The sequence below is a fragment of the Stegostoma tigrinum genome, chromosome 13, assembly GCF_030684315.1.
Source record: "Stegostoma tigrinum isolate sSteTig4 chromosome 13, sSteTig4.hap1, whole genome shotgun sequence".
Taxonomy (NCBI): Eukaryota; Metazoa; Chordata; class Chondrichthyes; order Orectolobiformes; family Stegostomatidae; genus Stegostoma; species Stegostoma tigrinum.
The window spans coordinates 45794558-45811316 of record NC_081366.1 but is presented as its reverse complement, the minus strand read 5'-3'; the positions used below and the strand labels follow the sequence as shown (position 1 = coordinate 45811316).

Here is a 16759-nt window from a genome sequence, read left to right as displayed (position 1 = left end):
GCCAATTTCCGATCCAAACTGCTATATCTCCCACAATCCCATTCCTCCGCATTTTGTACGAACATGGCGAACATGAAGACAGATCAACTTCATTTTCAGAAATATAACATGCAAATCTGTCAGTTTTCTATCTACCCAGTTTCAAAACTATTAACCACTAACCTTCTTTGTTTGAAAATAAAGTGATGCAGGGAGGACAGTCACAGAACTTTCAAATCAGAGCAGCTTCTTCTCAGAGTTTAAGACATTTGTGAGTACATCATTCGATTTCCACAATTTTAGAAGGGAAAAGATGCAATTGTGGAAAACCAAAACAGCACACCTTAAAATTTTCTTCAACTCATTCTGAATAAAAATCTCCAATGTTATCACCTAATAGGCGGTGGGTATGGAGCCCGAGACCAAAGTTGAATTTTGAAAAGGAATGATTGTACATGTTATTCGAGGGATAATTGGATGGACACTTTACTGGGTGTCTTTGTATGTGTATAAATGGAAGTAATCGGAATTGGAAGTTTGTGGGGGGAGTATATGAATGAAACTCTCACTTGAAAATAGATGCCCGAGCTCATCCGTACCAGCATTTCTCCTTTAGTAGTTAACACTATTTGCAGATGATTTACTGCCTGTAAGTGAGAGTTTGAAAAACTAAATATTATCTAAAGAGTGATTTGAAGAAAGGTTCAGAAAGATCACTTGAATCTAAAAATGTATGATTACCAAACTCATTTTGAGAGCAAACCTTATGAGCTATGGAAGAATAAAGGTAGCCTGTGGAACCAGGTAATTCCTTTACTGAAGAAGAAACAAGTAGTAGCTTGGCACTTTTGCTTTGCAAGACAAGTGACAACTTTTTTGCAGAAATGGAGCCTGATGATTTGGCCATGCATGAAGTTTTGGTCAAACTGAGCTTTAGTGAATAAAATTTATTGATAAAGATGCCATAATAATGGTTTGAGGTATGGTAAGATTTTTACAAATTCAGAAAAGACTGAATGAAAGGGAAAATACAGAGAATGGGCAAATAAGAGGGACTAAGAAGGGAAGCATACAGCATAAGCTTTCTGGTAAATTACAAAACGTGTATTAACCATTCAAGATGTGGATATGTAATGATATGATTGGATGATATAGTCAGTGGGTACCAACTTGGAATGTGAACTATATGAGTCAGACTGGGTGGAGATAGGGGTGAGTAAATGCATAGCCTGTGATTGGAAGCTTGTTATCTGTTCAAAAATATATAAAATATTTATTCTTGCAATAAAATCTGAGCTGTACACCATTTTCTTGATGTGTACATCTGTCCGTGCACAAATAAACATTCAAACAAAGAAACCTGAATCTCGTCTGATTGAGGAGAAAAGAATTAAGTTCATCCTTTCAGTGAAGAAGTTTCATTGAAGTAAACACAACAGAATTCAATAAATTGTATACAAAGACTGGAGAAAATTCATCTAGAAATTCCCCAAGAGCATTCACATTTATTTTATTAGACTGTGTTAAAGTATTGTGTTTAGACAGACTTCTAACATTGTTGGGATCCAAAATTGCACACTGCAAGAACAAAATGCCTGAAGCACTATGAGGCAACTTCTTTCCAGCAATATCCATGGCACAACTAGTGAAGTTGGCCACAAGAGGGAAAATGGAGAAAACAACGTTAGTGACCTGTCAAGAACATCTAGATATGGGTTGCAGACAAAAGTGCAACAAGAAGAATCTTTATTCCGAAAAATTAACATAGAAGGGTTTTTGACAATTTTGAGAGGCAAACAGAATTTTGGACTTATAACAAAAGACTGAACCATGGAAGTGCCCAGGATATGGTTAATCAGGATTTTAGGCGCAGTTTGAAGTGCTGTTATGCCTTGAACTTATTCAAATAGTACAATAGACGATTTGAAATGAAAACAGAACAGAAGATTTGGAGGAAGGAGATAGGGATCACAGAGGGATTCACAAGAACCTTTAGCTTAGTGATCAATGCATTGGTATCAGAATATTTCAATTGTGCAGTTATTAAACAGAAAGTATATCCACAGCGTGTAGACTATTTTCAGATTTCAGAATGATAACAGATTAACAGTTTTAAAGAGAGTAGTCATGCCTTGCAATAAAAGTTGAATCAATTGCTTTACAACACAGACAATTCAGTGAAATACAATTATTAAACAGACTGGAAAAAGCACAGATGAAACTGGAAATGGAAATTGACAAAATAACTGCAAAAATCTGTAAACTTACAATTTACAAAATTACAACACTATCATATTCCTTTAATTGAATGCAACTCTCTGCTAAATAAACTAAAGAATTGTTATTGACATGGGGGGGCTAGTTGGGGTAGAAATGCAGAAGACAAAAAGTTAATCATGTTAAGCCTACAGAAGCAATTTTTTTTCCCCATTTGTCCTTCAAAAGCTTAACAGTTTCAGTAAGCGATGCAGGAATGAAAAATAAAGTATGTTTATAAAAGACAGTGATAGATGGGAGATTTATAACAAATACTGATGTCTACTGTCATGGTCTATAATAATACCATCTTCAGCAAGGGATTTCAATGCAGTGGATGCACACTATGGATTTCAAAAGGGGGACGAAAGAAAACAACTCATTTTATATATCACTGACTTGGCAACCAGATTTAATCAGTTGTCAATGATACATTATAAAGACAAGAAAATAATTGTGGATAACAAATTGAAAAATGGATAGGGTGCAAACTTGGACCGCTAGCAGAATTTCTCACTTATAATGTGGTTGGGGTGTGGAGAAATTTGCCAAGGATAAATTTAGAAATCTGTGTGCAAATATGAACATGATAGTCATGAAGATGGGAGCAAACTGTTCTTTCAGCACATTGCATGAAAGGGGTTGCACAGAAACTGACAAAATTTTGGCAAGTCTGCCAAAGTGTAAATTATTGTCTGCAGTAACATGGGCTTTCATGCTACAAATTCACTGCAGATGGTTGGAGGCTATAGTCTGTATCAGTTAGATGTTATTAAAAATGCTTACGTTCCATCAGTAATCAACCCCTGTCCCCCCGACCCCGGCTTGGGAATGGAGTACAATTAGCTTTTCTTTCTCATAATATTTGAATGCATTGCATGCAGGTGGAAAAGCTTACATTATCGTCTCGGACAGAAAGAATTTGGCAAGTCTTAAGATATAATGCAAGGTAATTGGTAACCAGTTTCAATTTCAATCAGGAAGACATGATTTATTGTAAAAGGGAGGGGCTTAAAGAGTGAAGAGGCCGAGGGTAGATGGTAAAGATGAATAGATCAAATATCACTTCGCACCAACAATTTTGTTCAGGACATGTTAGCTACATTGCAGTTAGTCAAACTGGGGCTTCACAAAAAGATGCAACAGTTTCCAAAATTAAATGGAGGAACTGCAAAGTGTAATTGGACAGCTGAATTGGCTGTGTATGCAAATGCAGCCTGATGCTAGTTTTAACCTCTTAGAATTGAGTATAGCTATAAAAATCCCAAGGCGCAACAGGAAAACAGTTAAAAAGGAAGCAGAGATAGTAGGAACAGCCAATGCTGGAGAATCTAAGATAATAAGAAGGAAAGCTGACATTTTGGATCTGGACTCTTTCTGAAGAAGGGTCCAGACCCGAAGTGTCAGCTTTCCTGCTCCTCTGATGCTGCTTGGCCTGCTTTGTTCATCTAGCTCTACACCTTGTTATCTATTAAAAAGGAAGCATTGTGTTTTGAAATTTATATCATTGCTAGATGCCAGGAAAACAAAACTTATTGTTTTTAGTGATGCTTCTTATGGGCTTTCAAGTGCAGCAGGGCCAATCATTTTTCTTTTGGGAGAGGGTGATAAATGCTGCCTTCTGACTTCGGAAGCTGAAAAGTGAAGAGTATGATAAAATACCTTCATGACAGAAACACTCGCTCTTGTTGAGGTGGTAGGTAAGGTGTTTTTTAGTGAAATTATTGAAAGAAATTCACAGATTCATTTATTAAGAATATCTAAGTGGGGAACAAATAATCAATGTTGTTCAGGTTTTGTGGAATGAGAGTAGAAATAAAACTGACGAAAGAAGCATATGCCTGGTTTTATATAAACTGTATTTAAACATGCTAAATCATTTAATGAGGACATAGTGCTGATTGCCTGAATGTTTACAGAATAAAGAATAACATTCTGTGCACAACATCTTTTCTTCAAGGTATTACAATACTTACGCACCTCTCAAGTTTTTAATTCTGTGCCAGAAACGTGTAGGACAAAAAAAAAAATTTGGCATGCACTTCTGGAACAGGGACAGGGTAAATTCCACCTCTGCCTCATCTCAATACAGATGCTTCGAATGTAAACACCCAATAGTGTCAATAAACCTTTTTAAAAAAAAGAAAATGGCTAATTCAATTTACCTTTCCTCAGAGGTGACTCTCAAAACATTGCCAGTAGTGCTGCTTTAAATTGATGTACACCTATTTTGTATCATTTGAACATTTACAACTTGAATTTATATTGTACCCCATAACACGTAAAAGAAACATTGTGAAACAGAATTTAACATGTAGTTACGTGTTAGTCCAAACAACCAAAAACCTGGTCAAATAGATAGGTTAAGCATCCTTAAAAGAAAAATAAGAGACAGGGAAGTTTAAAGAAAGAGGCTTTGAGAACTTAGAGCTTCCAGAGTTCAAAGGTATGAGCAACAGTGGTGAAGTAACTGAAATCAGGGACATGCGAGAGGCAATTTTGGGAGTGCAGAGGTTATACAGCTGGAATAATTTGTGGGCATATGAGGGATTAGGGTCACAGCAGGGGTCCTAAAACAAAGAATGAGAACTTGTAAACTTAAGGCATTGTTCACTAGGAACTAATATAGCTCAGTGAACACAGGAGTCATGGATGAATGAGAAATGCTGAGAATTAGGATATGGCCTACAGAGCTTTGAATGAGCTTGATCTTATGAAAGGTGGAATATAAGAAGCAAGCCATGGAATAATCAAGTCGAAGGGTTCTAGGATGTGGGTTTTAGCGGATGAATTAAAGACAAAATCAGGCGATATTAGTAGGTCTTAAATAGGTACAGTCCGTGTTGGTGCAGACACATTGGTGGGAAATTTAACTCCGGGCTAAAATCACTTCAAGGTTGCAAACAATTTGGTTCATTCCCAAAATGTTGCCAGGAAGCGGGAAGAAGTCAGTGATGGTGACTGAAGACAATGGTTCGTGAATAATATTATCCCTAACATTTGTTAATTAACTTAATTTACCTTCCAACTATTTTACCCATTGCAGATGACAACGTAATTTCTTTCATGTTACTGGAAAAGTCAAAGCCGCAACAAAACCCAAACATTTCCGATTATTCATTTCTTTTAACCATCAAGGCTTGCAGCCAGCACTAAAGGATAACTGAGCAAGAATATCAGAAGTTCATTGGAAAGTCTATCATTGATAGTGATAGCAAGTTAGAATATTCTATTGTAGCAACAATTAAAAAAAGTCAACTTTTCTGCTAATTAGGACACGAGTCTGCAATCAATTTTACAGCGGCAATCAGAAAGAATGTACCATTCAAAGGCATTCAAAAGTCATTCATTCCTCTTTCAGTTGTTAAAAAATGTTAGACTAAATAACCACATAAGACAACATGCAGGAAATGCTTCACATCAAAATAAGTGCAGAAACAATATGGTGAGCCACGTAAACAAGGGATTACAAAAGTTTAAGAAACATTTGGAGAAGCTGGGTCTTCGAAAGTTGATGCCCACTGTACTACATCTCGCCTTTAAAAATCAGTGGAAAGTCGATGTTTTCAGGTTTTAAAACCAGTTCTGATTTAAACAATTCTGGTGATAGGGTTTACAATGTTACTGGATTAGGAGATGATAGAACAGGACTTGTTCTACATCAAACTTAATTGAGCATTTCAAAAGGCACTGAAGGATAAATTTTCTCAACATGCAAGGTACTTCCCATTTTGTAATATGCTCTGTTAGCGGGTGAAATTTACTCATGATCACGCATTTTGAACATGACCCACATAGATACCAAGTACTTCAGCTTTCCTACTGTCAAAACGCTTAAGGACTAAATATCCCCATGGTCAAAAACATGTCATCTTATTCAATCTAATATGTCTTTGTTCAAAGTCCATACTCAGCCTCTCTAGCAGGAATTACCAGATTAAAGCCAAGACCAAGAGCCAGTTAATTTCTTGCCCCTTCTCTGAACCTTAGAAGCATCAAGGCCAGAGATAGAATTGTGTTGCTCTTCTGCTGATACATAATAATTCATCAGAGACTTCATGATTCAGTTTCATTGGTTAGTGCACTGTCCAAACTGCTCTGACAGAGAAAACGTACTCTTCTGACAAATTAAATGGTAAAAAAATGAAGGGCTTAGATGGGTTATAAGGGGATGGGTCTGGGTGGGATGTTCCAAGGGTCAGTGTGGACTTGTTGGGCTGAAGGGCCTGTTCCTACAATGTAGAGATTCTGTGAAAGCAGGAAAAAGTAATGCCAAAACGAGAATAATAAAGCAGAACCAATCTTGGTGGGAAAAGTAATGCATTGTGAGAAATTTAGGAACAAGTTGCCTTTATTTGCAGTCAAAAGCAGTTGGCTATTAATGAACTATTCACAGTTCTCTGCAATGGAAATCAAAAAAAATTTAAAATAGATGCATAACCTCAATTGCCGTTTTGACAGACCTGCTCCATTTCATAAACAAAAACTACTGTTACAAAATAGAAATTCTCCCCCCCCCCCACCCCGCCAACATCAGATTTAATGTAATTATTAGCAGTCAACACGTTTTCTTTGCAAATGCCAGACATCAAGGTTAAAAGTCAAAGGTAAGTTATGGCAAGGTAATAATCTCTATACTGCCACTGCAGCCATGAACCAGTAGGCATTGGACCAAAGAGAACGGAGAATTAAAAACACAGCTCAAAGGCTGGTGCAGGAAGAAAAGGATTTTCATTCATGCTAAATTAGCTCAGGATTCAGGATAAGGGTTACAGTCAGTTGGGTCCTATTTAACCAAGTCTCAGGTCAATGTTCTGGAAACCTGTCCAGCTTAGTCTGCAGACAGATCTTCAAATCCCAGCTGGATAAAGGCATTAGAAAATGCAAGCATTAATAAAAATCTAAAAGAGAAAAGGTGACTTTAAAAATTGGTTCATGAGACATGTGTGTTGCTGACCAGGCCAGCAATTAGTTATTCATTCCCAACAGCATTTCAGAAAGGTGTTTGCAATCCACCATCAGCGGTCCCTGGGCCACCTAAACAACAGCCTATATAATTTTAGAGAGCACGTAGGATCAACCATATTGCTGTGGTTCTGGGGTTGCATGGTGGCTTGGCCAGACGAGGACATCAAATTTCCTTCTTTAAACGGACATTAGTGAAGCAGATGGATGTTTATAGTAAGCAAGTGGTCCATGGTCACCAGAAAAGAGTGTTTTGTAAAGTTGTTATTATTGTGGGATTTCATCATGCATGGCTGGAGTATTCTTCTTGGTGTCTGTTTTATTAGTCCAGTTTCCATTGCAAATTGAGTAAATAAAACTATGTAGCAAAGATGTAAAGGGACAGCAAATTTAATAGTAATGATGCAACAGCAAATAAGGTACATGTAAACAGTAATAGTAATTAAAAAGGCACGCTGTTAATTTGGAAGTTCCAAATAATTCTTAATAAGATAGATGAACAGCAGTACAGAGAGATTTAATCATTACAGAGATGTGGTAACATGGAGACCAAAATCTGGAAAATAAATGTTCCAGAATCACAATATTTCAAAAAGTCAATGTGGCCATCTTTGATTAAGAAGCATTACAATAATTAAGTTTGTGCAATTTTTTAAAAGTCTGTGGAATCTAATTGTTTTAAAAGTATTTGTAAACAAGAGATGCTGGCAAATTGGACCAGATCAATTTCGGATATTTAATTGGTGCCAAACAAGTTGGACCGAAGACAACAAGGTGTAGAACTGGATGAACACAGCAGGCCAGGCAGTGTCAGAGGAGCAGGAAAGCTGACGTTTTGAGTCTGGACCCTTCTACAACCTTGTTATCTCAGACTCCAGCATTGGCAGTTCCTATTATCTCTAAGTTGGACCGAAGGGTCTGTTTCGGTCTGCATAACTCTGACTCTATAGTCTAACAGGTTGCAGCAATTGCAAAGGGATCAGGAAATTTCCTTGGATCATAAGAATTGTTGGTCCATGTGACCTGACAATGCTTTATCTGGAAGCAAAACCAGCTAGAAGGAAGTTAAGGAGGAAGACGTGTGGTCACACAGGAAGTAGTGCATCAGTCACAATGCAGAGCCACAAGCGGAGGAGCCAAAGGGCGAAAGTGATCTTCACACAGCGAAAGTATGGAGACAAAGCAAAGGAATTATTGTTAGAAGCAGCAAGTCACTCTGTGGTCACCATTTTTTCCATTTAGCAGAAAAGAAAACAGGAGCTCATGGAAGTACTGTCTGAGTGGTCCATAAAGAGATAAAATCTAGAAAGCTATGTGAATCACTTTGGCTGAGGGAGAGAAAGAGTAACGTTTGACCTATGTAAAAAAGCACAATATATTGTGAAAATGTGGAGCAATAGAATTCTTATGATTGCACCTTTGTTTAAAGTTAAATGTACTCTTCCATTTAAAGAATCATTTGCCTTTAAATCCATGTGTAATTTGTATTGGCTCCATATTAAAGCAAACAGCACGAGGAATAAAATCTTGTTGGCAACTTCTTCATTTGTAGGTCATTTGGGTATTTTGATTTATGGTTTCCCTATTGAAATTGTGTCAAACAAGCATATGGAAAAGGAGGGAGGAATAACTTTGATAAGCAGGGATGAATAAGGACATGAGTAAGAAAGAGTCTTAGCTTGCAAGATCAAGAAATACACAATCAGTACAGATGCCAACTAAAAATAAAAGCACAGTCTGAAAACTTGGAGAAGTTTAGGCCCTGTAGTAGTAGTTATAGGATTGGACAGTACATTAACAAGAAATAATTGGAGCTTATAACAAAAGGCATGTAATAATTGTGAGGGGAACTATAACCCTCATACAGATGAGACAAATGAAATTGGCAAAGATAGCCTGCAGATGAATTTGAAGAAACTTTTTGACACAGTATCGTAGAATTCTGTAATGTGGGACCAACTTGGAATCAAGCCATTTTAGCTCAATATTGAGAGATGAGGCAAATTTAATTAGTAATTTGTAGTAACAGCTATTCTGATGCTCAGCCACTCAGCAAGGTTCCGTCAATAGCATCTTGCAGTCCTGTGACCTCTATCATTTGATAGGGTGGGACAAGGACGTAGATGCTGAGGAACAATTGCAACCTTCCCTCCAAGTTACACACCATCCTGGCTTGGAATTCTATTGCCATTCCGTTACAGCTCTTGGATCAAAATCCTAGAGTTCTCTTCTGAACAGTTGTGGGTGTACACCTCTCCTACAGGAACTGCAGCAGTTCAGGAAGGTAGCCCAATACCATCCCTTCTAGAGGGCAATAAGGGGTAGGCAATAAAATGCTGCACTAGCTAGTGATGCCACACATTGTATGAATAACTTTTAAAAGAGTCATAACAGAAGTGAATTCCTCACTCGGTTTGATAGTGTCATACTTCAATTTCAAAGAAGAATCTTAAACAAAGACAATGCGATAGGCTTGAGCGCAGATGAGCAGATGTTAGAATTGATGAAAAAAACACTAAAAGCTAAGGCAAAAAATAAACAATGGGAAGTACATATTGGCATTATTCAAACTATTCAACAAAAATATGTTCAATTAAAAAAAACACTCTTGAGAAAGATCCGTTCATGGCTTACTAAGGAAATTAAGAACAGTAATTAGTTAAAAGAAATGGTTAACAATGTTGTATTAAGTGTTGAGGTATGGAGTGTTTTAGAAACCAGCAAAAAGGCTACCAAAACAAATGCTAGCAATCAGGCAAGAAAATGGAAATAAACCAGCCTGGAATACAAAGACAGATTGGAAGCGCTTTCATGAGTATATAAAAAGGACATTAGCCAAGGTAAACATTTACCCCTTATAGGCAGAGTAAGAAGAAATTAGAGAATGAGAAAATGGCAAGGTGTTGAGCAAATGTTAGATAAAACAAAGAACCGTGGATGCTGGAGATCGGAATCAAACAGAAACAGGAGGAACTCAGTTCCAGCTCTGAAGAACGATCACAGCACTTGAAAACATTCACTCTGCTGTCTCCCCATAGCTGTTGCCAGGCTTTAATTTTTCCTTGCAATTTCTGTTTTACTTGTTGAACAAAAAAGTGTTTGCTTTTGTGGTACAACACACATTATATTTTAGATTTAGAGGGTAACCAAGGAACTAATACGAGTGAGGAGCAGCACAGAATTCATTATCAGAGGGAAAAAAAGTTAAAATAAACTTAAGGCACCAAAAGCTGATAAATCCCTAGAGCTTGATGACCTGCATCCTAGAGTTCTAAAATGACATTGTTGCGGAGGTGGTGGATGCATTGCTACGAATTTCCAAAATTCACTCCGTTTTAGAATTGTTCCAGCAGATTGAAAAAAGTTAGCAAATGTAAAACTCTTATTCCAGAATGGAGGGAGAGAGAGTAAGAAGAGTAGAGAACTGCAACCATTCTGACATTTAAAGTCAGCAAAATGCTAGAATCTACTATTCAGGAAGTTTAATTATGATTAAAGTACATAGCTATTATCAGACAAAATCTAAATTAATTCACAATGGGAAATTGTTTTTAACAAATTAGATTTTCTTGAGAACTCAACTAGTAGGAAAAATAAAGATGAATAAAGATGGGAAATAGACTACACTTGGATTTCCAAGATTCAAGAAAGTATGACAAGGTTAATACCCACAAAGATGACTCAGAAGTGGGCAACATTTTTGTAATTACTTTGTGGCCTGTGGACATTGCTGGCAAGGCTAACATTTTTATTGCCGATTCCTGACTGCCCTTGAAGGTGACTGTGAGCTCTGTTTTTGAACCACAGCAACTCATCTGTAAAATTTTGACAGAGAAGGAACAGCCATATAGTTTCAGGTCAGTTTTGGGTGTGACTGGAGTGAAATTCACAGGTTGTGGTGTTCTGCAAGACTGCTGCTCTTGTCCTCTAACCTAGCGTCACAAGTTTGGAAAGTGATGCCAAAGAGTACTTTGCAGGTTGCTGTAATGCACCATGTATGTGACATACTCTGTTGCCTGTGTGTAACAGTGGAAGAAGTGAAAGGCTAAGGTGACAGATGGTGTCAAGCTTCGAGTGTTGCTGAAGTTACACCCAGCCAGGTAAGTGGAGAGTATTCCTTTAAATTCTTGACTTGTCCCTTGTGGACAAGCTTTGGGGTGTCCAGAGGAGAGCTACTTCATGCAGAGTTCCCAGTTTCTGAACTATTCTTGTAGCTATCACATTTATAAGGATGGTCCAGTTGAATTTTTAGGACAATAGTAGCCCTTAAGATGCTGACAGTGCATGTTTCAACAATGGTATTATAATTGAATACGATGTGGAGGGGAATAGATTCTCACTTGCTAGAGGTAGTCATTGCCTGGCACTTACATGGTTAAAATGTTACTTGTCATTTAAGTCTGAATGTTGTCTAGGTCATGCTGCATGAACAGCTTCAGTATTTGAAAAGTCATAAATGGCAGTGATCATGATGCAATCAACAACGAACATTCTCTCATGATGGGAGAAAAGGTCTTGATGAAGCAACTGAAAATGGCTGATCCAATGACCCATCCAAAAGGATTTCCTGCAGGGATGTTCTTAGACTGTGATGATTAGACTCCGAAAACCACAACCATCTTTATTTGTGTTAGGCATGATTCCAATGAATGGCATGCCTGCCCCCAATCCACCTATTCCCATTGGCTCTGGTTTTACTCAGCCTCCTGATACCAACTCAGTCAAATGACATCCCAATGTTAAGGGCAATTGCTTTCACTTCAACTCAATCTCAGCTTTTTGGCCCAGGCTGTAGTGAATGACCCTGGCAGAATTAAACCAAGTGTCAGAGAGTAAGTTATTGCTGTCCAGATAGTAGCACTTTTGATAACACCCTCCATCATTTTATTGCTGCTCAAGAGTTAACTGATGGGGTGGTAAATGGCTGGTTGGATTTTTGCTGCATTGTGCATTTGACATAAATTGGTAATTTTCCACTTTCAAGTCAATGGTGTTGTCACTGTACTGGAAGACCTTGGCTTACAGGCATGATAATTCTGGGCACAAAGCTTCAGTACTATTGCCACAATGATCCAGAAGCTCGGCAGTATTCAGCACCTTCAGCCATTTCCTGATATTGTAGTGTAAATTAATCAAATTAGCCAAGGACTAGCTTTCAGATGCATGGCAGCTTGGAAGGAGGCATATGTGGATTATCCAGTCAGTACATCTGGGTGAAAATGGTTGCCAATGTGCTGGGTCATTCATCACTAAGGATGTGGATATTTGAGGAGGCTCCTCTTTTGATCAGTTGTTTAATTGTCCACCACCATCTGAGTTCCACTCTGAGTGGACTTCAGAACTTTGGTCTGATGTGTTAATTTCAGGACTGCATAGCTCTATCACATGTTGCTTCTAGGAGTGGGAGGTAACTTTACTAAGTTAAGAACTCATCTGCATTGATCCTTTGACTTGATGGAACAGTAGAGACAGGGATATGCAGCGCTATGAGTTTTCTGATTGTATTTGATTCAATTCCACTGTTGCCAATGGCCCACAGTGCCTCACAGAAATTCAGGTTTTAGTTGCTAGATCTTCTCTGAATGTATCCCATCCAGCACAATACAATGGAGGGCATCCCAAACGAGAAGATGGGATTGTGTGCGTTTGTCATTCACAGCACCGTGTACATATGTAATCGGCATAGGTAGGGTGACAACAACAAAGTATATAAAGAATTAGCAGGAGACCGCCATTTGCTTCTTTGAACCTGCTCCAGTTTAGGAGGTTTCACACTCCCGTTCATTCCCTCACCCCTGCAGCAGTCCCAGTCTAGCTGCTGTGTTAGCAACCGGAGGTCAAAGATTTAAATTAGCTCACAAAATAAAACACCAAAAAAGGAGAAAAGGGAAGAATTTTGTTTTCTATACAGAGGTCTACTATAATCTTGAATACATGTCATTTTAAGAAGAATGTCTTTGGATTCCATGTAAATTGCGAAAGGCTAATTGGACATGAACCTGAAGACTAATTTGCAAAATTACAGGGAGAAAGCCACAGTTTGTAATTAAATTGGTTAACCCTTTAAAAGGGTTCGCTAAAGGCCTTCTATGCTTGGTAGGACTTGATGAAAAGTTGACTAATCTTTTTTAAAAATCAAAATTCCACACTTAAGAAAAGAAACAAACAAACAATCAGTAAATAAAAGAGCAGTTATAATGATGATTGATGGAATTGAAAGTCAGGTGAGTAAACCAAGAAATAACTAACAAAAGAAGTTAAGGTTTCATTATCAAAGTGCGGGCTTTGTTGGTTTAGGCTACTTTAATAAAAAGTGAAAATCACTCAGCACCTTCCGGCACTGGGACAAATATTTATTTTTGTATATGTAATGCCACTTTATAACCAAGAGTGCGTTAAATAAACCGAGGCCATGTGACTACTATTAGCCCCAGTCTTAGTATGGCACAACTCTTTATATTAAGGCAATGACGCACTGTGTAGCTCAAAATATTTTTAACTCTTATTCATACTCGTTGTTAGATGAGTTTCACTTCAACAGGGTGAGAAAGTACTGAGAATCCTAAAAGACTTGAGTACGGACCTTTCTAAACTTGAAGTTAGTATCAATACAGTCACCACCTGTTTAAAACTTCAAAAAGGAAGAAACTATAGCACATGGTCCTTTCATCACTGGATCCTAGACTTGGTTTCAGTCTAGATTAACACAGTGGACGTTTCTTTGCTCAAGCCCTGGATTACATCACACCAGCCACACATAAAGCAAACATTCCCAGAACACACATCAGAGAACTGTACAGAAATCCATGGCAAAATTATTTTTCTTTGCAAAGGAAATTGCTGCTCACAGTTTCGTATTAAGACCAAGGTAATGATGAGACTGCAAATTGGCCGTTGTGTTTCATTCTATTCAACGTTATTCTCCTTTCATATACTATCAATGGCTTCCCCTTCTGTACAATATCATTTTTGTCTTCACAGGCATAAATCAGTTTGGGATGTTTTGTAGGTTAAAAGGTACTTTAACAAGTTGGCACTGAAAAATGAAATTATTGCTCAGAAGCTCAGCCCTCATATTGATGATGTTTTCTATACTACTACCAGATTATCAGAGCACAATGTGAGGTTTTGAAATGAATAAATATTACTCTCTTCCCAAAGACAGCTGCCAATATACTTAAATCTGGTGAGTTATTTAATGATTAAGTTTTGACCCCTCTTAAAAAAAAATGCTGTGGCTGGCAACTGCTAATTGTGTTTCATGTTACCAATGAGAGACCAATGTTTAATCTGGCTGTCAAGAAGTTGGCCTATTGACAAAATCTAATAAATTACTCACAGTGGTAGAAGCTTCCTTCAAATGATGCATTGTTATTAAATTGTGACCCAAAGACATTGGCCTCAAAATTATCTTTGAATAGAATTGATTATTTTTTGGCTTTTGTCATGCAAATCCTATTTGCATCTTCAGTGATTCTGATGTTCATTAATTCCCAGCACTGTTAATATACAACAGGTGCAGGGCAGGAAAATCCTCAGGATCCTGGCAATGTCCCATGGCATAGATTTGAAACCAGTAGTTTTTTGAACCAAATAGCGTACCAAACTGTTTTGTATATATAAAGACCTAATGATTTGATAATAATTAAAAAGTATTAATATCCAAATGTTCTACAATTTAAATAAGTCAGGAAAGAAAAATTAATTTACAACTATACTAATCACATACTAAGAATGAAAATAATTCTTCATGAAAGAGTATAGAATGACTAGATGTCAAGATGATGTTTAAACTTCAAAGAATATTTATTTGATACATATGTTGTATGATGCAGATAGACTCAGTCATTACAAATTTTTAAAATGAGAGCTGAAGTAGACGACTGGATTTCGGTTTCAAATTCCTTATACCCATGTACACTAACAACTCTTGACACCCCAGCCTCAAGAATTTACCTACATCGGTCTTGAATATTCAACAAACCCTTTCCCTCCACTTTTTGAGGCACAGTTGTCTCAGTCATACTTATATATATATATAGCATTCTATGCAAGTTTTGTTACATCCCACCCAATTTTATTCTTTTTCATATATGGCCATTGTTTTCCTTTTTATACAATTTCAGGCAATTTAATGTTCATTTTTACATGCACAGTGCAAAGCAAATTTTGACTGACCTCCACCTCCAAGTTAACAGGTGCCTCATTCCCACATGCAGTAGCTACATTAGTAATTCTGTACAGTGAAGTTTGTAAAGGTTCCTTTCTATCAGGATTTGAATGATAAGAAAAATGAACATTCTTGAATCGTTCAACATTGTGTTTCATCCTGGTTGTTTTCAGATTAATAAATTTAGTGCCATGCCTAATTACAGGGTTTGAGAATGGAATATAAAGTATTTTAAAACATTATTTATTTTAAACACACTTGAATCAATAAGGCAAAACTCCAGAGAAGAAGAATCAGGGGAGATTATTGGGGGGGGGGGGGTGGAGTAATCTTGTGGCTAACACTGCATTACATGTAAGCTCAATAATTTATCATTCTTCCTACTACTTGCTAATTTCCCTTGATTAGTGTTTGGACGGCAAAGTTTGTCAGGTGAAGTAGTTACATGATGATTCAAATAATAATTATTAGACCATAAGAATCAAGCTACTGCACATTTAACATGAGCTACACAATTTAGTTTTCCCACACACCTAAAAACATGATTTATTCATGGAAATTATAATGTTGGACATAGCCTAAAATGTATTCTGAAGCACCTACCTTGTTGTCACCTTCCTCATTACAATTATATGTGTGCTGGCTTGCCTGGTACTGAAAAGATGAGCTCAGCTCTCCTGCTTAAAGAAGATAAAAGATAATAAATGAGAAATGAAAAAGCTTCTTATGAATTTAATTCCGTTTAAAAGCAGTTGTGGGCTGTAGTTGCACAATTAAATAGAAAATTTCTGGTGTTTCCACTCTAAGTGGTAACACACTTTACAATACACTTAAGCAATGATTTCGTATTCATTTTGTTTTGCAAGATGAATAGCTTTAATCTTGCAATTTTTAAAGCTTTTGGTCTTATTTTGCAGAACTCCAGCAATTTCAGATCAATCATAAGTACAACCTGCAAGGATTTCCTTCCTTAAGTGGACACCCCAGCAGGTATGTGGTTTTAACAGAACCAGAGTCAATTGGCAAACATCCCACCATTTCAATATTAAAAGAACTTCAAATGACTACCTTTCCAATATCTTTCATTCTTACACCTCTCACTCACTCTCTCTGAAAAGATTTAAATCTATTCATAGTCTAGAACATGATGCAAGTAGACAGACCCCATTAATCATCATGCAACTAGTTAAGGAAACTGCATAATTAGTTGACAATTCTGGGGAAAAAAAAAGAGTATATATACCTGGCTTTGGAATGATTGGTGATTGAAAATATATATGCCAAATTTGTATCATTGCAATAAATGTCAAAAACTGGAAGTAAAAATTCCACCTCATTACAATTTGACAGGATAAATTTTCCACCTAATGAACTGACAGACACAATAGA

At 37.1% G+C, this 16759-nt stretch overlaps 1 protein-coding gene across 3 annotated transcripts in view; it reads right to left on the bottom strand.

Moving 5' to 3' along the window:
• Positions 1–16759, bottom strand: part of rnf44 (ring finger protein 44) — a 137194-nt gene that overhangs the window by 102863 nt on the left and 17572 nt on the right. The window contains exon 2 of one of the 3 annotated variants that reach the window (XM_048543398.2): positions 15974–16050. The exons of 1 other annotated variant lie outside the window; for it this stretch is intronic. In XM_048543398.2, the coding sequence (XP_048399355.1) occupies positions 15974–16050 (77 nt within the window). The remainder of the gene's footprint in view (positions 1–15973; positions 16051–16759) is intronic. One more of the 3 variants, XM_048543399.2, reaches the window with a different exon arrangement.